This window comes from Coloeus monedula (assembly GCF_965178545.1).
Source record: "Coloeus monedula genome assembly, chromosome: 1".
Taxonomy (NCBI): Eukaryota; Metazoa; Chordata; class Aves; order Passeriformes; family Corvidae; genus Coloeus; species Coloeus monedula.
The window spans coordinates 22,791,942-22,816,382 of NC_138781.1; the positions used below are offsets into that span (position 1 = coordinate 22,791,942).

At 38.4% G+C, this 24,441-nt stretch overlaps 1 protein-coding gene across 1 annotated transcript in view; it reads left to right on the forward strand.

Annotated features, from left to right (window-relative positions):
- CDK14 (cyclin dependent kinase 14) overlaps positions 1–24,441 on the forward strand; it is a gene marked incomplete at its 5' end in the record, with an annotated part of 318,948 nt that overhangs the window by 7,130 nt on the left and 287,377 nt on the right. The window contains one exon of the mRNA XM_082290375.1: positions 590–621. Within this exon, the coding sequence (XP_082146501.1) occupies positions 590–621 (32 nt within the window). The remainder of the gene's footprint in view (positions 1–589; positions 622–24,441) is intronic.

A 24,441-nucleotide genomic window follows, 5' to 3' on the forward strand; every position in this document is an offset into this window, starting at 1 on the left:
AATTATTTGTGTCTTCATTTTCTTAATTTACCAGGTCACCTATTTTCTGCACTGTTTTCCTCTTTGTTTGTTGATTAATTGCTTGTTAACAGTGTAAGAAAGAAATCTCTTCTGCTTTAGTGTAAGTCATATTAAAAACTATAAAAGAAAAAAAGAAAAAGGAAAAAAGTATGCTACAATGCATACTATTTCATAAGGAGTTAGTACTTGACAAACTGAATACATGGTTAAGTGTTTGTTATTTCCTTTTTGAGGTTCAGTCAAGCTCTCCATAAAGGGTTTTCACACTCACTAGGAGTTAAAATAAAAAAACCAAACCCATCCTTACAAACTCTTATTTTCTTTAACCTGAGAGGATATTTTTCATAAATATGTAAATTCACTTTCTTGGAAACTCTCTGTGCAGTTCTACATTCCATTTACAGATTCAGGTTCTGAGTATAAAATTGTTATTCATGCCAGCCTGTTCTTTCCTATTATAACAGGAAAGTGGTGCTCTGTTGTTTTTTTTTTTTTTTTCTTTTCTGGTGGTTTGTGTTCATTGAAATTCAGTATAGATAATAATTTCTTTTTTCTTTTTATTTTAAAGCCTTGAAGAAGGAAGATAGCAGCTTTGATGAGGTAGGTTAAATATCTTTGTACCTTACACAGTCCAGGTATGCCTTTAGTATTTCTCAGTGGTGCTAAAAAGAAACCCACAGAGAGTAGTGTTATGATGTGCATATGTATTAATACATGCATATTGCTCAAACGTATTTTCATTTTCTAAATAGCTACCAGAAGAATTTGTTAGTCAAAGGGTCTGAATGGAATGCTTAGGGGTTTTTTGTTTTTTTTTTAATATAGTACAACTGAATGTTTTAAGAAAAGTGGCCATTTTAAACTGTTCAATGCTGAGAAATGTTGCATGCAGGGAAAGTACTTTATAGAACTTTGCCCATGATAATTCCTGTAACTGTAGGCCTGTACTGTAACAGGCAGGGAGAAAACATCACTCCTGAGAGAACGCTTTATATAAAGTGCTGCTACATTGGCTTCTTGCTGAATATGTCAACCAAGAGAGATGCTTATTATGAAATTAAAAAGAAACCCAACCCAACAGCAAAAAACCAGCATCTATGCTATTGGCAAAACCGATACTTGATTATTCAGTCTAATCAGTTTGGGGTCTTGACCTATCTGTGATATGATTCGCACGTTAATTTGTAAAACATGCTGCTCATGATTTGTGCTTGAGGGTTCCAGGTCAGTGCAAGTTATTCTACAGAGCAAGTTTCTGCAGGAGGAGGTGCAGGCCTTGGTGTGATGACTGGTCATATTGTAGTCAATGCTTACCTTGTACTTCCCTCTGCCACCATAGCTAGGAGCAAATGGAAGTATTTTGATGTGTTGATGTTACGCTTCTGGCATTTCTTCTTCATTGCCTGCTCTAAGCTTAAATTCTTGGCTGAATAGAGTGAGCTAGCTATTGTGTAATGCCAGATTCTAGAATGAATAAATGATGATGTAATGTCCCGGATTCTGGATCAAATCAGACTTCATCTCTTTCTAAACAGATCACACTAATGCTCAAATACAGCAGTAACAATATAAATGTTTTGTGATTTTCTGATGTGTTGCAAAAGCTGTAACTCACCTTGACCCCTCTCAGGTCTGGAGTGAAGGTCATGGGTCGGGCTGTTGCATCATGCAGTGGTCCTGACTATTTTATTTCTCTTGTAACAGTGCTAGAACTTGATTCCTCCCTAAAGGTTACACCTGTGCAAAAAAAGCGCGGATACACAGTTAGTAAATGCTGAATCCTTGTTTTACAAATCTGGTCTGGTTCTGTTCAGTATTTCTTGCTGAATGCTGCAGTGGTATATCTGTGCTATAACCTCCTCAGTAAGCAGTAATACCTTGTATTAAATTTGACTCAGAATTTGAAAGAATCTCTTGAACAGCATTGTCATATGAAGATGGCAGTTCTTCTATCCACTTCCCTTCCCCAGGATTGCTTATCTGCAGGTTGCATTTCTTTTCTTTAAACCTTGTTTTCTGCTTTAACAGGAGACAACTTGAGCAAATTTTTCTTTAAATTCAAGCCAGTTGGGGGAAAAATAATCCTTCAAATATGTTTTTAATGGAATCTGACAGATTGTTGATATGAGCACTACAGAGGCAGTAAGGGATGGCTAGTGGGAAGGGTACACAAAAGAATTTTCTTCCATTTCCTGTGAATAGGGAAGAGCTTGATGTGACATTTGCATCAATTGGTTCCATAGTTTTAGGTGTCATTTCTTAGAAGAAAGAAAAACGTGTTGAGATTTTATGTTGTCCTTATTATCTCTTCAAATTCTATACAGTTCTTGGCGATTTTGTAGCCTAAAGTGTGGATCAGAGAATGAGCTGTACCAGGTATAATTTAATTCCTTTCTTTTCAACCATCCTTCAATTCAGAAGATGAAACAGACATTAATAAAAATAATGCACCTGATTTAATGGCTCCTCAGGAAGACAGTACCTCTGAGCAGAGGAGTGGGTGCACATATTGATCTCAGAAGCCCATCCTGAGAAACACTTCTAAGACCATACCATGATATTAAAAAAAAAGCGGTCTAGTCTTCTGGCTTGTATATGTAGTATTGATATAACAGGGAAACAGTTATGAAGAAAGTTAAGATGACAATAAGTGGGAATATCAGATGGGAACATCAGATAAGAAGAGAGAGGAAGTAGTTTTCCAAGCTGTCCAAAGCTGTCAGCTTTGGGTGTCCTACTACGAAAACTGAAATAGTCAACTATTGAAACAGAAATTTCATTTAACAAGTAGCACATTCTCCTTGTATGGTTAGTGCAAAGATACTCTTTTATGTTGCTGACAGATGCTGTGTATCTCTTCTCAATGTGTGTTTCCCCTTTCTTGGAGGGAGGTTGACCTCTGAAGCAGTGCTTGAACAAGTAGCAATGGACTTGCAGAGGGTGTTTATGCTCTTGACGGGGAGAGGAGGAGAACTCATGTTTTAGCCTTTCAAGTTGTGACGAGAACATCAGGAGCAGAAGCTGGCCAGCAGGGATCTGAAATCACTGATGGAGGAGAGAAAGTGGCATGAAGAGGAAGGTGGCCCTTCTAAAGCTGCAAGGTCTGCATTTGCAGCCTAGTAGGTCATCACCTTATTCTGCGCATTGTAGGTGCTACATGAGGTGCATACTTGTTTGTCTCTCAGGCACCAAGGGGAGTAAATTGAGCAGTTCACTGGCTCTTAATCCTACCTGCTTTAGTTGCTTGCAGTAGCTGAAAAATCTATGGCACTGAAGGAAGTTGTCTGTCTTTTGAAGAGAAAAAAATTTTGAAGAGAAGAAAATTTTTACTAAAAATTAAGATGTCAGACATGACATGACAGGCAAGTGTACCACATAATTGCTTTCTGTGGTTTATGAAATTAATCTCTCCAGTAAATTAGGATGGAAAGAATCATGAGCAGTGAATCCTGTGAATAAGTTGCATGTCAGAAAATACTTTTATTTGTAGAATTGTTTCAGGGATCTTACTGGTGTATTTAGTCCTACCCATAAGGTCAGAACACAACAGTGGTGTGAAGGACTACTGTAAGATTTCTCACTTTTTTATTCCTGCTCTTATATTGCTTTAGTTTATTTATTTTGATTAAATTTTGAATGAAAAAAACACTTTTCTAAAAATGATGCCGACCTTTGCCTTGGTCCATGAAAACACTGAATTAATCAATTTTATGGATTTAGTGGCAGCCTGCTCACCTTCCTAAGATGTTATCAATTTTATGGATTTAGTGGCAGCCTGCTCACCTTCCTAAGATGTTGTGACATCTTAGGAAGTTCCAGAGACTCATGTGAATAAAGGAATGGATACAGACCACTTCTTCTATAGTCTTTCATTCAAAGCAGTAATCGTATGGTTTTGTTTTTTCTTTTTTAACCTTTAGCCTGTTCCTTTTTGTCACGCTGGTCACACTGTGGGAACTGAAACATAGGCCTGTGTCAGTATGTGCTGAAATCAGTGGGAAAGTTCTCAGTGTTTTCAGTGGTTTGTGGAGTGGTTTCCTCTGTCATGAAGTATCATGGGGGAGGGGCTGTTCTTGTCTGTTTTCAAAGTTATTTGAATGAGTAAGGCACCTTCTCATTGTGTCTTGCAATGTACCTTATCTATTCTCTGAAAATGGCAAACTGCAAACCACCTCCCTCCCTGCAAAACATCACATCAAAACAAAAACCAACCAAACACATCCTCCCCACCACCAAGGAAGCTGCCCTCTTTGTCAAAGCAACCTAAGTTTCACTCTCTGAGTGTAGGTTCTTGCACAGTTAGCATCTGTTTTGTTGTTTTAGGCAAAGCACTGATTATCTACATTGGATATCATGATAGAAAATAAACACCTCTGAGGAGCAGTACTACATGAAAAGAGCAGTCTAAAAACAAATAAGTGTCCTTTGAGTGAACATTTTATTTGTGCTTCAGTAGTTTGTCAAAGTTTAGATTAATAATTTCCAGCTGTGCAGGATTGTTTTGATATATTTGGACCATTGGTATAACAAGTCCACTCTGCCTTATAATGATGGAACCATTTTCTTTTTCGTGACAATGTGATCAAGGCCAATAGCAAGTGGCTGAATTGTAGCATATTTGTTGGAATAACAGGCAGTGTTGATGTTGTGCCTAAACTCATCTCAGGGCTGGTGGTAACCTGTTCCTTTGGTTAGCTGCTTGCTATTGTGATTTATTTCTAAATTATTGTCAGCAGTCGCAAGCTGTTGGTTCTTGTCCTTCTGTTGTTCGTTTCTCTGAGCACTTAAATCATGTTTTAAGATCTTCACTCATGTGTGTGCACAGTAAATAAATTAATATCAATGTCACAATGAAATCAAAAGAAAATAATCTTCAGACTCAAAATAAACATGAATTGCTTTGATTATTGCTTCTTACAGTGAGTTTTATTGCTATTGTTTATCTGTATTTTAGTGTTAATTTTTCCTGATATCAAGAGCACCTTTTTTTTTAAGGCCATCTTTCTTAGGAAATTAGGATACTGTGATTGTGCCTGCTGCATGCGTAATGCCGTCTGACTTCACCCAGTACTTTGAAGCTGGCTGACACTAGAGCCCTGGATGCTTGGTGGAAAAGCATGTGAGCTGGCTGAAAGGTAGAGATAAGAATCTGCTCTGATGGAAAAGCTGAAATGCAAGTTCTTGTGAGTATATGAGAATGTGGTTGGAGGTGTTATGAATACTTTGACTTCAGCAAAATCCTTAATACTCATCTACTCCTTACTATGTTTAGAGTCTCCAGCTCTGAGAAAGCCAAATTTCATTTATTTTGCTCATGGAACAACTTCTGTGTGTTTGAAGTGGAAGTGTGTGAAAGGGGAGGGAGTTTCGCCAAGTTACTTCTTGATTCTGTAATGTGCTTACTCTCACAAATAAATAAGGCTACTCCCTCTGTGGGATGTTGGCCTGAAAAATGTCTTGGTTTAAAGGACACCCATCTCAGAACCAGAACTTTTGTGTAGAGATTATTTTGACTTTGAACAGTTAAAGGAAAGGGTGTAGTTGGAAAAAACTAAAGCTTTGTAAAGCATGAACAGGAGGCATTTGAATGCCATAATGCAGGAGGTGCATAATACACTAAATAACTTTTCTGCATTTTTTTTTTCAGTTTTATTTATAGTAAGTAGCTTGAGAGAGAAATGCATGTATGACAGAAAGATAAAAATCTTTAAACCAGAATTATAGGTGTCAAAGCATTTTCTAAATAATACCAGGGAACTGGGTCAGAAAAACTTCATTTGGTGGTTAGGTTACTCTGCCAAATGTGTACAGAGATGGTTCAAGTGCCTGGAAAAATGTGTCTGTTCAGATGTATTGTCGCAAAGCAAATGAGTGGAAACATAATTCCAGCAGAAGATAACAACTCCGTATTGGAAGTTGCTGCTTTTGAAGTGTTACTTGACGCATGACCCAGGCAAATATTTTTTTGGTGAAAAGAGGGAGGTAAAGGCTCAGTAATGTAATCTGCTGCCTCCTGCAGGAGGACCACCCTCTTAGGTTAGCAGGTCTCATAGAGATCTTTCCAGCCTGCCACCTTTGGGAGGGAAGATGGGTGGGGATGATGTTGTCTCATGAGCCTGTACCTTACGGAGATTTCTCAGGAGATGGTTTGGGTTCCTACCACTCCCAATTCTATTTCTTTTTTCCCCCCAGTACTGTTTTCTTACACTACTGAGGATCTGGTGTTGGTCCAGTGGTTCCCTAGCAGCAGGTGGCTTAGACATCAGCTTGCCCAGTGGATTTACTGGTCTCTGCTGCTGTGTCTCTTTGAGGCCATTCCAAAAAACATGAATCTGAATTGTGTTGCTAGTTCTTAGGACTGGCGTGTGATGCTAGTGTGCGTGCATTTGTAACAGAATAGTGCCAGCATTTCAGGTCTTATAAAGTTGTTCTTATCTGCTTAAAGGGAATAATTGTTTCCTCTAGATTGATAATATTAGCAATTGTGTTTCAGGTGAGTCTGAGAATTAAGGGCTTGAATGGAAGACAGCAAATACTGCCATTCTGCTAAAGCTTCTTGTAGCATCAGCTGTGGGACAAATGTGCCTTCTGTGGGACAGATGTGGCATTGTTCTGTAAAAATGCTGGTTTGTGAAACTTCTGGTGGCTTAAAAATGCCCAGCTCTGGGGCAACCTTGCATAATTTCTCACAGAATTACTAATATTTATATGGTGATCAGGGATTCCTGTCACTTCCTTGTGCTATGTTGCACATGGAAATAAATCAGGTCCTGGAAGACGTGAGACACTTCAGAACCAGGTCTAGGTGACCACAATGCAAGCTGGTAAGTAATTGAGAAGTGGCAGGAAAGCCACCAAGAAAAACTGACTATGAAATAGCTGCTTTGTTTCGTAAGTTTCAAGGCTTTGAAGTAGAACCTGAGACAACATGGAAGGTTTTGAGATTCACTTGGCAGCGACTCCACCCATCCAGTACAGGAATTGTTCTTAATGTTGGGGGATAGACCTGGTCTTTAGGAGATGAAAGTTTGAGAACCCTCTTTTGTAGCTGAGAAAGAGCTTTAATAATGGTGCAGCCCTTAAATCTGTTGAGTGGCAGTGGTTTGAATTTTTGCCCCAACCATCGATATGTTCAGTTGTGTGTTCTTCTGCCTGGCGTGTTTGGTGAGAGTGCATCCTTTTACCTTTTAGAAAGTGTGTGGTATTTTCATGACATAAGAAAAGTTGTTAAGTCAAGTGTGAACCTGCTTACTCTCCCCCTTCTCTGCCTTTTCTTCTGTAGAAACTGGAGGGAAAAAGGGTTCATGTTACTAGTTAATATGCCTGTGTCCTTTGCTTAACTTTTCTTTGAAAATGGATGGAGCAAAGGAGCAGAACTTGGTCTGAATCCATGTCTGCAGCAGGGACTTTTGAGGATTTGGCCAAAATGCTGACATATATAGCTCTGTTGTGATCTGCAGACAAGTGTTTTAGCTATCAGAGAAACACTGCAAAATGAATTTCCAGGCCTAGTTCTCTCACTTGTGCATGTGTATTTTGGGATGTTTCTTGTCATCAGATGAAAGGGTGTATGCATTCCAGAAATGTGGAGTCTGAATGTAAGCTATTATTATTTTGATGAAGTATGTTTACATGTAAATCCTGGTGTTTATTTTCTTGGGACATACAGGATATAGTAATTTACTGATAGATTAAATAGAGTAACAAAGTTATGAATTTCATATATGTGATCCATTGCTTCTTGTTCTTGGCCTTGTGGGCAATCTCCTCGTGGTGAGGCAAGAAATAATTGTGTCACTTCCTTGATAGGTCTGTCTCTTCCATCTACTTTGTACTTAGACATTATTGCTTTTGTTCTTTTTTTCTTTCTTCCAAGCCACACTACAAACAGACATATGACTGTATCTAAATCTTCTTCTCATGAAAGGATCTAAATGAAAATTATCTCTGTCTACATTTTAGCTTTCCTGAGAAATTCTGCATGTATGCTGCCTCATCTGCTGTGTGTCACAATATCACTGACAACAATATATTTGCAGGATCCCATCCACAGTAATCAAAATTCTGAGTCAATTGACACCTCTTGTTAATTATTGGGAAGGGATAATAAAAAGGAGATTACAGGCTCTAACTAGCTTATTGAAACAAAATGGATTTAATGTATACAAAACAATGCCATTTTGATGATATTAAGGCTTAAAGACAGTGTTATTACCTTACACCTCTCCTTCTGTATATTCTTTCTCCCCTTCCAGCAAACTTTTCTACTTCTAAGCCAGTTGAGTCAGGGTCCTGCTAGTACTACTTATGTTCGTTTCAGGTATGGAAATTCTCCTTATCAAGTTTAAAAATTCAAACTTGAATATTACAGGTTATTTAAATATTAAATATTGGCAGTAATTTAATAACTAAAAATAAGTGTGAATGCTGCTGAAAACTTATTGATAAATGGTGGAAGCAGGGCCTCTGAGAGAGCACATAATGCATTATAACCAATTCTAAGTAACAACTGGAATTGATTGTGTTTGGAACCCTCTAAGGTTATTTCACTTGAATTAAGTTTCTCTGTAGAATCCAGGTGTTCACCTTTTTCAGTGTTGAGAAATAAAAACATTACTAGCTTTGGAAGATATTCACTGATGTTCCAACCCAGAAAATCCAGTGGCTTACAATATTTTTCTTATTGCCATGTACTCAGCAGGACTTTTCTTTGCACATGAACTTCTTTGATAGCTCATGTATACAAAAAGATGTTCTTCCATACTTATGTGTTTGAGGAATCTTCCATTTCTTTTAGGGAGGGTAAACTTCTTGTTGCCAGTGGATTATTATCATACACAATCACGCTCAGCACGTTCTAATGGAAGTTTACCATCCTTTTTCTCCGCTGAGATGCACATTGAGACTCAGGCATGGTGATCCTGGGACTGTACCTGAGGCTGCCTTCGTGCTGTTCCTGGACTTGTTTTCTGTCATCTGTCTTGAAAATGCAACACTGAAGGAATTTGTCTGAGGTCAGTTGCTGTGATTAGTTAGGTCAGATATGCCCTTCAGCTTTGAGGAAGACTTTTTGTTATCCCAAGTGCGTTGTAAGAAGTAGTGCAGAGGATGCATATCTTGGCTTGTGGTTTTTTTCTTAAATACTGTCTCAGATTAAGTATTTTTCCTTTCTGTATTGTTAGAAGAACATGTTGAAATTTTTAGAGAGCTTAATCATTAATTATTTTTATCTTTATCTCTCCATTAACAGTTATTGTTGCTTTCTGACAGAAATAAGATATTCACTAGATACTCACTTGTTACTTTTTTTGCAAGTTCTTTTATTAAGTTTGGTTGTTTTATTTGGGGTTTCTTTTCTTTTTTTTTTTTTTTTAAACTACCTATGCACACATCTGTCCCTTCCCTCCATATCCCTCCATGATATGTCCATCCTTTCCTTTATCTTTTGTAATTACTTATCCTCTTATTATAACAATTTCTGGTTTCATTTTAACTACTTCCTTTTAACCAGTATGGTGACAAAAGCTGCATCATAGTTCAAATACAGTGCCTGTAGCTGTTGGTTAGCACTTAGGCACAGATGTACTTCTTTGATTTCCTCCTTTTCTTTCCTGTTTATGCCTGTTTTCATTTATAGCTTAGTCTCAGTGTAATTACACACATTCACTGTATGCCTTCATGCTATTTGTCCTGTTCTTAAGCTGGTGTTGTTACTGTGTCTGTGGTGACAAGGATGCTACTGAACTCCTTGCCAGTTGTTGAGTCAGCTGCAGGGGAGAAGAGCCAGGGTGGGAGTTCTTGTCCTGGGTGGAGTGGGCAGGGAGAGGAGGGAGCACCTGTGGGCTGCTGGAGGCTGCTGGCACTGGCAGAAGCCATGCAAAGTGTGGGTTGATGGCTTTCATTTATTTATTGGCTTTCTAAACAGACAGATTTATTAAATGATGTCCAACCTGCTCTCCTTTGTCGATGCCAATTACTGATGCAGTTTTACAGTTAAAATAGCAATCTATGCTTGCTCAGAAAAAGGTTTTTTAGCTTATCCATGCGAAGAATGATGCCAGTTCCATTTGTCAAATTCATTATCATTCTTACCATGTCCTGGCTTGTTTAGATGTGGAAAGTCTCTGATGACTGCAGGTTTGCTTGGTTTGGAGGGAAAAAAAGTTTTTTTGTTTAAAAAAAGAAAGAAAGAAGCAGTGATGGTTTATTTTAGCTCTTCATGCACAGAGAGGAACCAGATACAAACAGGATGTTTGTTAGAGGCATCTCCTGATGACTTTGGAGATGCACAGAATTCCAGAAACTAGAGGACTGCATCTGGAGAAATACTTAAGTGATTGTGTTGTTTTGATTTGGTTTTTTTTTTTTTTTTTCACTTATTTAGTTAGTTATTACTCTGGTATGGCTCAGTTACATGTGATTTGTCTGGCCATCATCAAAGCATGACAGAAGCTCTGAGAAGATGAAAGGAAGTGCCTAATTTGCTTGCCCTTTAAAAAGGTATGCTATAGCACTTCAGGACTTTTTCTGTTCAAATCAGTAAGAAGATGGTATTTTTATCTTTGAAAGTAAGTTTGCAGTAACTAGAGTTAGATTACATATATATTTTTTCTATCTTAAGAACAGGTTTTTTTCAGTGGTGTGGAGACAATGCTTATTCATGCATTTTATATGAGCATATAGACAATGGGCTCAAACGACGAGATTTGTGATGATATTCAACAACAAAAAAGGTATGATATTCAATAAAATGTTTCTTCAAAAGTAAAAAAAAAAAAGAAAAAAGGTTCTATTATATTTTAACAAATACTGTCATGGAACACAAGACTCTTTTTCTTAAAGTTCTGTCTTACACATGAATTTTGACAGTGTTCTAACTGAGATGCTCTGGTAGGTTTATTCCCAGCAGTAATTATTTCATTCATCCACAGGTGGGGCAGAAATGATGTAGACTTTTACAGTCAAAGTGATGTTTCATTTTGGTATTGCCAGTTAAGCTTCAGAGAGGACACCAGTGTGAACCTATGCCCCTGGGACCCAGCCGGGCTCATGAGTATATTTAATACTCACTGCTGAGAAGGTGATTTCAAGAGACTCCTGGGGTTCAGTGGTGATGCAAGACTTTGGATGTTCTACTGTGAGTGGACCCTTATCTTGGAAGCCTATGTGAATTGGGTTTGTTTTATTGTTAAGATTTGGCAAAATGCCATGGCTGTCTTCCTTGTTCAGTTTCTACTGCTTGTGAAAAAAATTAGAAGGCCTCTTGGAGAGGAAGGTAAAAAATGGAAAATGTAGTTCTTTTTCCTTGTGCCAAGGAACATAGATGGAATGGGAGATATTCAGTTGGAATATATTAATTACAATCGGAGTTTGCTTCTTAGCCTTCTTCAAGATTTCAAATAGATACTTAATCAGGAAGAAGTTAGACTGAACTGTCACCATTCACAACGTCACCATTTTGCCTCAGGACCACATAACTTGCACTTATGGTGTGTCACTAATGCTATGAGCCACTCCGAGAGACAGCAGCATCCAGAATAAACCCTGTGTCACTTACTACGCCTTTAACTGGGTACTCGGATGACAGAATTTCACCTGGAGTAAAAAAAGAGACTCAGTCTCCAAGTTCAGACCACCCTGTTTATTAGAACCTGTTACACTGGGAACTGACCAGCTTTGTGGAAAAGAACCTGGGGATCTTGGTGGACATGAAGTTGAATGTGAGCCTGCAATGTGCCCTTGCTGCAAAGGTGGCTGCTGGTATCCTGGGGTGCACTGGGAGGAGTGTTGCCCACAGGTGAAGGGGAGGTGGTCCCTCTCTTACACAGCACTGATGAGGTCACATCTGCAGTACAGTTCAGTTCTGGGTTCCTTAGTATAAGACATGAAGAAGAGCCACTGAAGTGATTAAGGGACTGGAGCATCTCTCCTGTGAGGAATGACAGAGAATTGGGACTGAGAAGAGAAGGTACAGTGGGGGATCTTAGCAATGCCTGATGGGAGGAAGTACAGAAGACAAAGTCAGGCTCTTCTCAGTGGTGCCCTGTGACAGGACCCGAGGCAGTGGGCATGAACTGAGACAGGGAACTGAAAGCCTCTGAACATCAGGAAACACATTTTCACTGTGAGAGTGACCAAGCAGAAAGAGAAGTTTCCCATTAAGGTGGTGGAGTCACCATCTGTGGAGAAGCCATCTGGACAACCTGCCCCTCTTGTGCACTGTGATTTAGGTGGCCCTGCTTGAGCAGATGGGTTGCACCAGATGACCTGCAGAGGAGCGTTCCAACCTCCACCATTCTGTGACTCGTGAACTTTTTTACAGGCTGCTTTCTTTCTGCATTGTTTGGAAGCTTTTCACATTGCTTGTGTCACATGCAATTGAGTTATTGTTAGTTTTGTCATATGTGATCACCTATAATATTCTTATTGTTTCTGTAAGGAGAAGTGATTTGCTTCATATGTGATTCCATATGGTACACTGCAAATAATTGAGGTCCAAGTGCTATAAAGACTATAAGAGATACTTTTTCGAACCACTTTTTTATAAAAGCTTAGAAGAAATCTAAATGGGAAGATTCTCTAGAAACATATGTAATAACATGTTTACCTTTAGAAACTCATTCCTATCCACTGTTCATCTGCCAAAGACACCTCTGGAAAAGTCCTTCTGTTTCTTTCCCTCCCCAAATCCCAACACTTGGTACTCAGGAGCAAGCAAGACAGATCTTATTGCTGCAGTTTGAATTTTTTTCCTCTTCTAGGCATCTGTAGCTTTTCCTCTTATCAACTGTTTCCATGAGGAATTACAAAAAAGGGGGCTTCTGTTTGCTTTTATTAATATGCATAATATGTGTGCTTAAGCTTCTCCATGCTCTTCCGAGAGGTTAGTTTCAAAAACAGGAGGCTCTGAGGAAGTAACCTATACATGGAAACCACCTGTATTTATGAACCTTTAAAAGAACCACATGCTTCGTACAGAAATAAAGCATCTTTTGTCTGGAATTATTCCTTCGTAGCGGGTGCGCAGTCATTTTGGGGCTCCAGATTGATTTTTCTGGAAAGAGGAAACATTTGCTGCCAAAAGTGTCAGAGTCAAAAATAAGCTTTGTCAAATAAAGGGAATTCTGCACCATGTCTTGAGTATTCTCTTTGTAAAAGGACACTAGGAAAGCTGGAAAGGGACAGCATTAGAGAAGAGTGAGGAACTTTTTTTCTGGTTAGTAGTGGGTTTAGGCAGTAGGGTAGGAAGGGAGGTGCTTTTCTTAGCACGTAGTTCTTCCTCCACAAACCTAGGGGGAGGGGGAGTATCCCATCACACTTACTACTGCTGTGTGCAATTTTTTTCCTTGGTTTTGACATTTACTTATTCCTTAGATATATTTCTAACTTTATATGGAGTTGTGTGGAGCAAATGTAGGCTAGTTGAAATCTCTCAATTCTTGATCTGAAATGTGGCCTTTAAGTGCTTTTTATGGTGAATTGCTCTGCTTATGGACTTGTTCCTGCAATGTTTCCAGTTCTGGAATTGGCATTAGCATTAAGAAATATCCTGTGGAAAAAAAGCTGGGGAACCAGAGTCTAGCCAGAGTTACTCATTTCATGATACTGGCTGTCAGCAGTACTCCTGGTTGTAATTTTGGCTTTAACACTTCAGGGTCTAATGCTTGATTTCTAGGAAGGGGTCTGTGAGTTGATGATAATAGGGCTATATTCTTAATTTGAAAAGGCTGTGTTGTACCTGTAAGTTCTTTGCTTATGCATAAAGCTGCTGTCAACATCAACAAAGCACAGCTGAATGACCTCTATTTCTGAAAGAGTGGCATATCATTATTTCATTTTTCTGCCTAAGACTGACACATGACCACATATTTTACTATTTTACTTTTTTACTCCTTTTTTTTTTTTCAGTTTGCCCTTTAAGAGGTGAAGTGCCTTGTATTAGCTTGCATACATATGGAATTGTTGCCATTTCGTAATAGCAGGATAATGTGCATCTTGCAAACTTGTTCATGAAGCTCTGTCCTGAGCACCAAACTCCTTCAGTAGAATAGTTCAAAAGATTGTGTGCATTGTGCTAGAAGATGGTACCCTTAGGCTCCTGCTTGATCAAGGTGGGGGATGCTTTAAAACTGGGCCATAATTAAGTGTGCAGCAAAACAGATTTATTATTAATTTAAGTTTTTAAGAGAAGGGAGTAAATTATGTTCACTCTTGCTGCACAGTTTTGGAAAAGAAAAATACGCATTAATAAACAATATGTCTGTAATTAATTAATGGTCCCTTGGAGAAGGTTTTCTCCCAAACTAGTTAATTAGTGTGTAAAATACTAAAAAATTAATCCCAAAACACATCATGAAAAATCAGCTATGGGTTAGTGAATTGTGGTCATTAAAGCAGAGGAGTTTTTTTGCTGTTTGTTTGGTTTTGGATTTTTTTTGTCTTAATGGCCAAAGTTAACAACCGAGACAAATGGAAAACAAAGCACCAACGTTGAGGTGCATTTTGACATTTCTAATTAATGTGCTGTGCCACCAAAAACATCATAAAGGTCTCTCTAGAACTAATGTGAGCTATAAACCTATTGTTTACTCTGGATTGATTTGAAAATTAGTATTGATTACTGTTTTGTTTTTTATTACTTAGGAAGATATGGGCAGGGCCTAAATATTAGAGTCCTCAAATTCATCATTCCCTGTTTTCTGTTATCCCTCTTTAATCTTCTGCTGTGTCTGTTATTCTTCTCCCTTTTCAGATAGACTGAGAAATCTCTTGAATTTGATCACAAAAACACATTTCAAAAACCTACTGTTCTAACCTAGATGGGGTCAGAGTTTTAAATAACTTCTAATAAGCAAGTTACCATGTATTTCTCAGTTGGATTCATATTATTAACTGAAGTAGATTTTAGTATTTGGTTCCTAAATTCTTAGTAAAGCTTTTGCAAATCATGAAGTGCTCTGTGCTTTGTGTGCTGAGAGCCTCACTGGCTTCCAGGGAAATACATGAACTTGTCAAAAATGTGCATACTCGTAGGATCAAAGCCTTAATTTGTAAAATGATACTTAATAAGAAAAATGGGCACAAGGTAGTAATTTTTCTTGTTGAAAACAATGGTTATTGCTCAGGTAAATGTTAGCAGCCTTGATTGATTGCTGACAAGAAGTGCAGAAGTGATTAACATGACAATGTACAAGTCATGTCATAAATTTTTTTGTCCCTTGCAGCCACAGCAGATATGTAAACTGGTCCTTCAGGTTTAGTTTAGGTTTTTTTGGAAGAAAAAGGTGTGTTACAAAAATCTTGGGAGAGGATATTAAAATTCTTCCATACTTAAGTTTTCCTTATGAAGTCTCTATTTAATGCTGCTTCAGCCTGATACCTGTTTTCTTTACCTATTAAAGTGAAGCTTTGATGCATGCATAGGTATCTCCCCCCATCATTTTTCTCCCCCACTACTAAGTCCTGTTATGTTATGCTTTAATATGAGCAGATGAATTCTTCTTTAGGCTTCTAAGAAAATGAGTTTTCTATCTCGTTCTGCATTCATCTTTGACTATATATAATTTTAAAAAATTGGCTGGTTTTAAAGAAGCGAATGTTCAAGAAGTAGCAGAGGATATTGGAAATACTCATAATGACTTTCAATCTTTTAAAGTAATAAACACAAATCTGCTTTCAAGTAAAAGGGAATTTTTGGTATTTATTCTAAGGCTATACAAAACTGTTGTAGCCAAACATGAATGCAAGTGCAGGATAAATTAATTTCTGTCTCTAACACAATACATTAAAACTACAGATATCCAGTGTTAGGTACGTTGGGTCTTTACTTGCTCATTGAATCCTGTTATACCTATTGCATATAAACTTTACCGTCTTTACTTGATACAAATTATTTCCCTCATGTTAACCAGAGGGATTTGGAAGAGGAAGCTAGCAGCTATGTTGCTGGTGTGTTCTCAGCTTTTCTAGATGAGAGACATGCAGCCGTGCTCCTTCTCTGATTTTAGCTTGACATTTTGAAGGACTTGGGGTGGTGAAAGTAGAGGGAGTCAAGAATGTTTCTTCCTTTGCATGGCTTTACAGAAGGTGTCACTGTTTTCTTTGCTCTCTCTTTGGTAATCTATCAAGGTGCCTTCTGGAGTCCTTCTTGGAAAGGCTTTGCTGAAACTGGACAACCTAAGTAGGGCAATTATGGGACAGCTGTGTTGTAAGGAGAAAGCAAATAGAGTAGGATTGTTAAGCCTGGAAAAGACCACCAAGGAGAATTATGACAGATGCGCAAAACTATGCATGATGTGGACGAGTTGAGTAAAAAAAGAATTAAGCTGACAGAGGGAAGTTTTTGTGGAGAGCTCTACTGAACTGATCTCATTGCTTCATGTTGCTGTCTCTGCCTTCCTGCAGTAAAGGTGCTTCAGGACTGGTTCTGAGGGTAAAAGCCTTTGCAGGGCTTGGGGTGGGGGTGAGTTTTTCCCCAAGATGTGGGACAGCGAAGCATGTCTGAGCAACAGAGCAGATGTTGGAGGAGGGGACAAATGGAAAACATCTGGAGGTGACTCTCACTGGAAGGGTATGTGCACTCCCTCAACAGAAACCACAGAGCTTATCTGTTGAGAGACATAGAAAGCGTACTGGCTGGGTGGTTTCATCCAATATTGGCATTTTTATGTTTGGAGCTAGGGGCACATAACAATCACAGTGACATGGTAATGTTTCTTAGGGGTAATTTTGTTAAACAATGCTACTTTTGCTGGCAAAACTCCAGGTGTAGTCTTGGCTTTGTACTGGTTCATCTTTTGCAGTTTCTGATTTATCTTACTCAAATGCCTGGCATAAATGAAGAGAAGAAGATAATTCTTTTTGCAGAAATGAGTTGTCTCTTAGAAGAGAGCTGGAGCTGCTGACTAATCAATCACAGAATAGCCTGGAGAGAGTAAAGAGCAGAACAGTGAAGAAAAACTGGACTATAGTGACAGATCTGGGTGTTTCCGAGGGAGGGGAAGATGTTTTATTACTTACACGGTATTCAAAATGTGACTTCATATTCAGGCAACACATCCTCTTGAGATTTTACAAACCTCACAAAAATGCTAATGAAAAGCAAGTGTTTTATTATGAAGTTGTCTTCTTTCTACCTTCTTGAAAATTCTTAAATATTTTAAAAGAACTTAAAACTAAACTGTTTTCTATTAAAACTAAACTGTTTTCTATTTAATTTTTATTTGCGTTCCTAGTCAGAATAGTTTCACCTTACAACTTGGATTTCCTGTGCAGTATTTCCAGATGGGACCACAGGGACTTGTTGCTTTAATTTGTTTGTATTCTGTTTCCTGCGAGTTTGGGTACCACTGTGGGCATTTTTCTTGTGTATATATGTATGTGCTCTTTTGTTTAACACCAGGGAAGAGTTGTGAGTAAAGGCTCCTTTACTGTAGAAGTGTAGTATGCCTTACTCTTTGAGCTGGGAAACAAACATTTTACCTATTCTTCAAAGTACTGAGATTTCAGATCCCTTTTTTGTCTGTAACAGGATGAAAGGCCTCCTCTCTTCTCTCCTTAAAGAAGATCCAGCCCACTCTAGACAAGCTGATAGAGTTTCAGCATGCATATCATACAGCCCAGCTGTGTTTTGTGATCACCAGATAATATTCTCTTTTACAGAGATGAGGAGACAGCTAGGTCCAATTTTGGTTCTGAAAAATCCTTTCTTAATGGCATCTTTCCAGAAACCATTATGCTCCTCCAAAAAAAGTGGAAATTTTTTGACCAGGCTAATTTTCTGTGGGTTTTTTTTTGTTGACTTGATACATGATAATGCTTTATATTTAATAAAGATTATGTATAACTTTCGACATATTTTTTAAAGTTGTGCTTATCATCATCTGTATTTCAGAATCTTTTGTGTACAATAGTTCAGTTATCTTGCCTGTAGCTCTCATAGTAATATATCACAGGCTATTGTATGTGTCAGCTTCATTTTTCTGCTTTGTATGTCTATTTTTGTGGAATCACTTTCATTTCCTCTTTTCTTTATGTTGGTGTTTATGCTTCAGAGTACTGCTTGTCTCAAATTAGCATACTTTTTTTTCAAATGATAACATTAGTTTTTATCTTCACTCTGTAGAGTTTTTGCAGTGGTGGTGCAGTTTGTGCTTCCACTGTTTGGGGTCTGACAGCCCTGCCATTAACTTCAACATTTCCATGAGTTCATAAGTATGCAATAGGACACCTCTGTGTAGAAAAGTGGCATACAAAAAGTTCATCTGAAAGAAAATAATTAATTTGGAAGAAACGTCAGTAGGCCATTTTGTCTGGGCTCCCATTTGGATATTTTAGAAAATAATCATATACAAAATACCTAGAAAACAAGGGAGGCTGGAGGCTTGTAGTTCTGCTTGGAATTTAAAGAACTACAGAAGCCCAAAATATTAGCCAATATTCTCTCCTTTATAAGGACATGTTTTTTCTTCCCAAATATAAAGGTAAAAGAAAGAAAGAATAGGGTGTGCACTTCTGTTGGCATGCAGCCTCATTCCAGAAGTGTTATAATTTACAGTTGTAGCCCATATTTGCATAACACTGGAACAGAAATTGTAGTTACAGTATTATTGTGAAGAAATAGTAAACTTGCTCTGTTTTGTCCCTGGTTGTTTAGTTACTAAAATCTACTTAAAATACCTGCAGCATTTCCTAAAGGTGCTCTGCACAACAGCTTCCATTCACAGAGATGTTTCTTGGTAATCCAGGGTTCTGAACCCTACAGGATGGGGGTTCTGGAAATACTTTACAATATAGAATCTCTTTTTGTTCTTAAGTATGCCCACATGATCTTGCAGTTGTATTAAATACTTTGTTTTCATATGTAGAGTTTGAGAATGTGGTACTTCTGCTATTTCATTTCAGCAAGTGATGAGTGTTTAAGTCTGTAACAATATATTTTAAGCAGCATGATAACTTTACGTTTCACAAATATTTACATTAGAGCTTTTTAATGAAGACCTTATGTGGTGGGTTTACCCCAGACAGCAGCTAAGCACCTACCAAGCCCTCCTTCCCACCCTCCCTCCTCTCCCCCTTGCAGTGGGATAAGAATTGAAAGAGCAAAAGCAAGAAAACTTTGTGAGTTGAGATAAAGACCATTTAAAAAGTGAAGGGAAGAAAACCCCCAAGTGATGCAAAGGCAGTCACTCACCACCTTCCACGGGTAGTGATCCCAACCAGTCTCTGAGCAGTGGCTGCCTTGGAAAGTTCAAACCCCTAGTTTTTATGGCTGATAATCATGTTATGTGTCACAGAATATCCTTTTGGTCACTTGGGATCAGCTGTCCTGGCTGTGTCCTTGCCTACCTAAAGCTCTTGCCCACCCTCAGCCCACATCATGGGGGCAGTGTGAGAGGCAGAGAAGGTCTTGAGTCTGTGCAAGCACCAGCAGCAGCAGCAACATTGCTGTGTTACCTGTACTGGTCATAAATACAAGCAGCACCAGATGGGCTGCTGTGAAGGAAATGAACTCGGGGCAGCCAGGGGCAGCACACGATACCTTGTTGTTCAGTTTACGTTGCTACAAACAGCAGTACTTAAATGCTTTGGAAGGGCATTAACCTTGACTTTGCAGTACTCTGGAGGCTTGAGCTCCTGCTCTGACAGCTCTAAGAGCACCATGTTTCCCAGAACAGCTGGGTTTTATGAAAGAAATGTTTTCTGCTGTTACTGTTAAGTGAATAATGATGCCAAATGGCATTAAACTGTCTGGTGGCACATGAACACTTTTGATAATAACTGCTGTTTCTTGATACATTTTATATTAATCTTACGAGGAAAGCAGTATAGCTTTACTGATGTCATGACAGATGTGCATATCAATTTTTATATCCTGATCACACCTTTAGGTTGTGTTTGTTGCATCTTATCTTTGTGTATCTGGTTTTGTTAGCATGAATGATATGTGGTATCTTACTCTACACCTTTGTGGGATTTCCTTGCTGGGAGAGGACAATCTAAAGGAACGGTCTCAGGACACTGAAATCAGGAACAGCATCCTAATTTCCTTTCATTTGTCTAGCAAAGACACATTGTCCAGGACCTCTGTAGTTGTTTACAGATCAAAAAAGAAACAGTTGGTCCATTCACGCCTTCTGGCATAATGGCACCTCATATCTTATATCTCATATCTTACTCTCATATCTGCCCGTTTTCCCAGTGGATTCTAATGTGCTGAATGACTTGCATTAAAGAGCCATTGATATGGAGACTGCCATAAAGGGGAAACGAGAGTATATTGTTTAGAAACATCTGTCAGATATATAAAGGAAAGAAGGAAAAAAAAGGAAGTGAGAAAGAAGGAAGGAAAGAAAGAGAGCGAGCGAGAAAGAAAGGAAAGGAAGAGAAGAAAGAGAGAAAGAAAGATAGAAAGAAAAAGATGATTGGCAGTGGGTACACTCCATCTTTTATTGGTGTCAATGTTAGAGAGAGAATGGGGAAGGCCACAGATGGCTTCAGATACCCGTTGAAGGATCAGGATCTACAAGCTGGGTTAGAGGGGTCAACTAGATATACTGGCAAACAGAAACTTGGAGAGTTATTTGGAAACATGGACTGCCTCCTCTTCAGGCAATTAACTGAAATACAAGAGGATGAAGTAGTTCAAACAGAACCTAGATTTGATGTAGTCTACTGAAATATCATCTGTTTCTTTAAAGTAAGGTTTTCAGATGAAGTGAATCAGAATTTTATCATCCCCAAGGTAAAAAATGGAAAAAGCAGCGGAAGTTAGGAAAGGTTCTGTAAGTGCACGTAAGAAAAAATTATATTGAAAAGTGATTAAGTACTTAAAAAATGTCATTTGATCTAGGAATTGGATTTTTAACATGAAGCTCTGAATGTGGCATAATAATGTCAGCACTCCATCTACTAGGGTGATTTACTCTTTCAATTATTTTAATGTTGTGAGCCTTCTCATTTGGGAGCTGCAGTTGATGAGCAAATTTCTGTTCAGTGCACTAGGAAGAAGAGCAGGAATTCCTGTGTCTTTGTAAAGCAACTCATTTCCCATGCATTTCAACATTTGCTATTCAAATAATATTGAAGTAAAAAATTGCTCCTATTAATTAATGAGAAAGAAATGTTGACTGTATTTGAAGAACCTCTGCCCAGAAGGGAATTTAAACAAATTTCAAAACATGCATGAATAATCAGAAATCTATGTGTTAAAGTTAGCTGATGCAGCAGGGTTGTTTCTGCAGGTTCGTTGGCATCTTTATTCAGTGGTGTGTAGACAGTACAGGTGTGAGAAGGTATCTGAATGAATTAATGTTGGGGTGCATAAAGATACTGAGAGGAAAAAAGATGTCTTGGCCCACAGAAATTAAATCTGAACCCGTGTGGAATTTTCTAATAGGGCAGGAAAATCTGATCCCTTACAAGATCAAAACAAGAGCTGAGAAGAGCACATGTTGGTGGCTTCCAGGCGGTTTCAGTGTCCAGTGTTAGAGAAAAAGGTCTTCATAGTCAAACATCCGGAAAAGTTAATTAGTTTTCAAAATGTCATGAAAGGAAGTAGTTTAATAACTTATTGTGGGTAAATTAGTATAAGAACAAATAAATTCCATCAGCAGTTTGATCATCAATGCTGCCTATGTTTTCTTAGCAGGTAATTTTGTCAATATAAATTGAAATTGCTTTCATTATATTTTGGGGTGTGAGATTCAAGAAAAAAAGAGTAAGAATATGTCACTTCACCAGTGTAATTTCTTACTAGTTGAGGTCCTGAGAGCTTGTGTCTGGTAGATCTGATGAGGAGAGATAGTTAATTTGGGGTTCTGAAGTCTTTTTAGCTTAAAGTGCTTCATGCAGAGGGATATAATTTTCTGTTTGACTTTCATCAATAGCATTTGTATTTGTACGTCAAAAGCAAGCAGTGGGAAGGAAAGGAACTAAATAGTTACAAAATGAAGCTTTTTAAAGGGATACTTAAAATGTTTTTAAAAAAATTTCTTCTTGCTCTTGCTCCTTCTTCCCCTTTAAGCACAAATATCCATTTTTTAAAACTGGTGAGGCAGATTGGAGCACTTTTCTATCACTGGAAAGTGCACAGAATATAGTGGTTACATATTTTTGAGGGCAGGAGGTATGGGACAGTCTTGCTGAGAGGAAGTGGGAAGTCCCAAGGTGTTTCTTTTTCTTTCTTCCCTGGCACTTCTGGGGAATGTCAGCCATCTGAAGTGAACTCTGCATGCTCAGAAAGTAAGACATTTGCCAAAGTAGTTCTGCAGACTGTACAAATAAACTCTATGTGGCAGAAGGATGGCAGAGAAAATCTAAGATTGATGATATTTACTGTCACTTCCTTCAGTTTTGTAGTATTACTGAGACCCCTGTAAGAAGAAGAAGAAGAAATGCTTTATTTTTCTGCTGTGAAGGCTCTATTTTGCATTGCTAAGGAATAATATGTGGGAAAGAGAAGGAGCAGGACACTATCATTTATTTTGCCCATCAGTGAGCAATACTTTGAGGCAATAAGCAGATTCTCCTATAGCTGTGCTCAGCATGTTGGAAAACAAATAGGACAGTGCCTCCTTTCCAGCACAGAAGGCAGAAAGCAGAGTGAGAAGAATAAAAAAAAGTGTCTAGCCTGGCAGTGTTACCAGAGTAAGAGAATCAGGAGAGGGAATGATGGAGAACACAGGGAAAGATTTGGAAACTGAGTTATTAGTTGGGACTGCATAGAGAGGCTTTTAATAGTGTGTCTCTTTGGGTTTTTCCTTTCTGAATCATGTCATACCATTCATGGACAAGTCTGTGAGGAAAAATATCCTCCAACCTTTGTGGTTTAAATGTGAATGGAGGCAGCTGGTGGGAGTCATGCCAGAGGTTGCTGTTCTGCTGTCCAAAGCAATTGCCTCTGAATTACTTCCAAGAACTGAGCAAAATGGAGCTGGTATTGCTTTATGAAAAGAAGTTTCTTTGAAAAAGGTGTTCTTGTGATTGTGTTGTCATGTGTCTTTCAATCAAATAATGTATCAAATCAGTGCGTTTTTTAAAGACTAAAGAAATATTGATACAATGTTATTAAGGGAAGTAGAATCAAAACAGCTATCTTTCCAAAAACCCAGTTTTTGATGGCTGTCCAAGTCTGTGGTGTTGGTTGTAGATTGTGGGGTTGTATGCTGTGTTCCCCCCTCTAGATCAAGCTAGTCAAATGATCTGCTTCTCATTCCTATTTGGAGGGTGATGTAATGTATTCAAGTAGCATTGGGATGCACACTGTGTTTTGGCAAGGCCATTTATTGTCTCCACCAGTGATTGCTAGGAAAAGTAGTTTATGTTGATGGTAGGTTTTCAATCCCATGCCCCCTGAGCTGTCTTCAGTTGATGAGCTAATTAATTGGTGGAGAGAAATGGTGCTGAGACCCTTGCTGCATAGCACCATGAGCATCCTTAGATGTGGAGGTGAATCGAGTACGTAATCCTAAACAAACTGCTCATTGCTGGATCTGTGTCAACCCACAGCAGCTGCTGGTTTTGAACTTGGGAACATTTAGGCTTGATTGATTAACTACTAAAATGATGTTAGCAGTAGGATTTGGATATATATTAAGCACCTGATAGGAACACTTGATAAATGTATGCAGCTGCAAACTGGTGTCTGATCTAAGCAGCGTTGAGATGAACGGGATATACTCCAAATAAGGTTAAGTGAAGCGTCCTTTTTCCCATAACTGCACTGATCAGTCACATTTGTAGGCATTTGATAAAGTTGTGGTTGGAGCTGCAATATATAAAATCCTTTAAGATACCTGGTTGGCAGACTCTAAATGTCAGGGTGGAAGTGTGGAGGGTTGCAGTCTGTGCATGTGCATAGCTTTGCATCCTTGGTTTCTGTGCATCAGTGTCAGATGCTGCCACAGGTTCAGAAGCATTTGATGACCAGTAAGTCCAGATAATCCTTTGTTCTTGTATTTCACTGCCACCATATTTGTACGGTGTTAGAAGGTACTTTCTCCCATTGAGAAGTCTGTAATGGCAACCAGCTGAATAAATTATTTCTTTGGCTGAAGAGGTAAAAGGCTTTTGAACAGAAGTCCTGCTTTCAAACCTGGGCAGCAAATGTTCCGTCCATGCCAAGTGCATGTTGTTTGTGCTTTCCCTCTCAGATGTGGTAATTTAAAATGTAATCATGTGAAGGATTGTATTTATTTTACTCATGTGTTACTAATCTGTGTAATTTAACAGCAAGCAGGGACATAAACTTCATTAAGATCCAGATGATAAAAAAAAAATTGGCTGAGGTCCCTCCTCTCATTCTGATATTGAAAGCAAAAAGTGGCACTGGGATGCACAAAACTGTGATTACAAAAGCTGTTATTTTTTGCTGATTACTGCATTATAACCTGGGGTGATGGTGCAGCGGTGTTAGAAGTA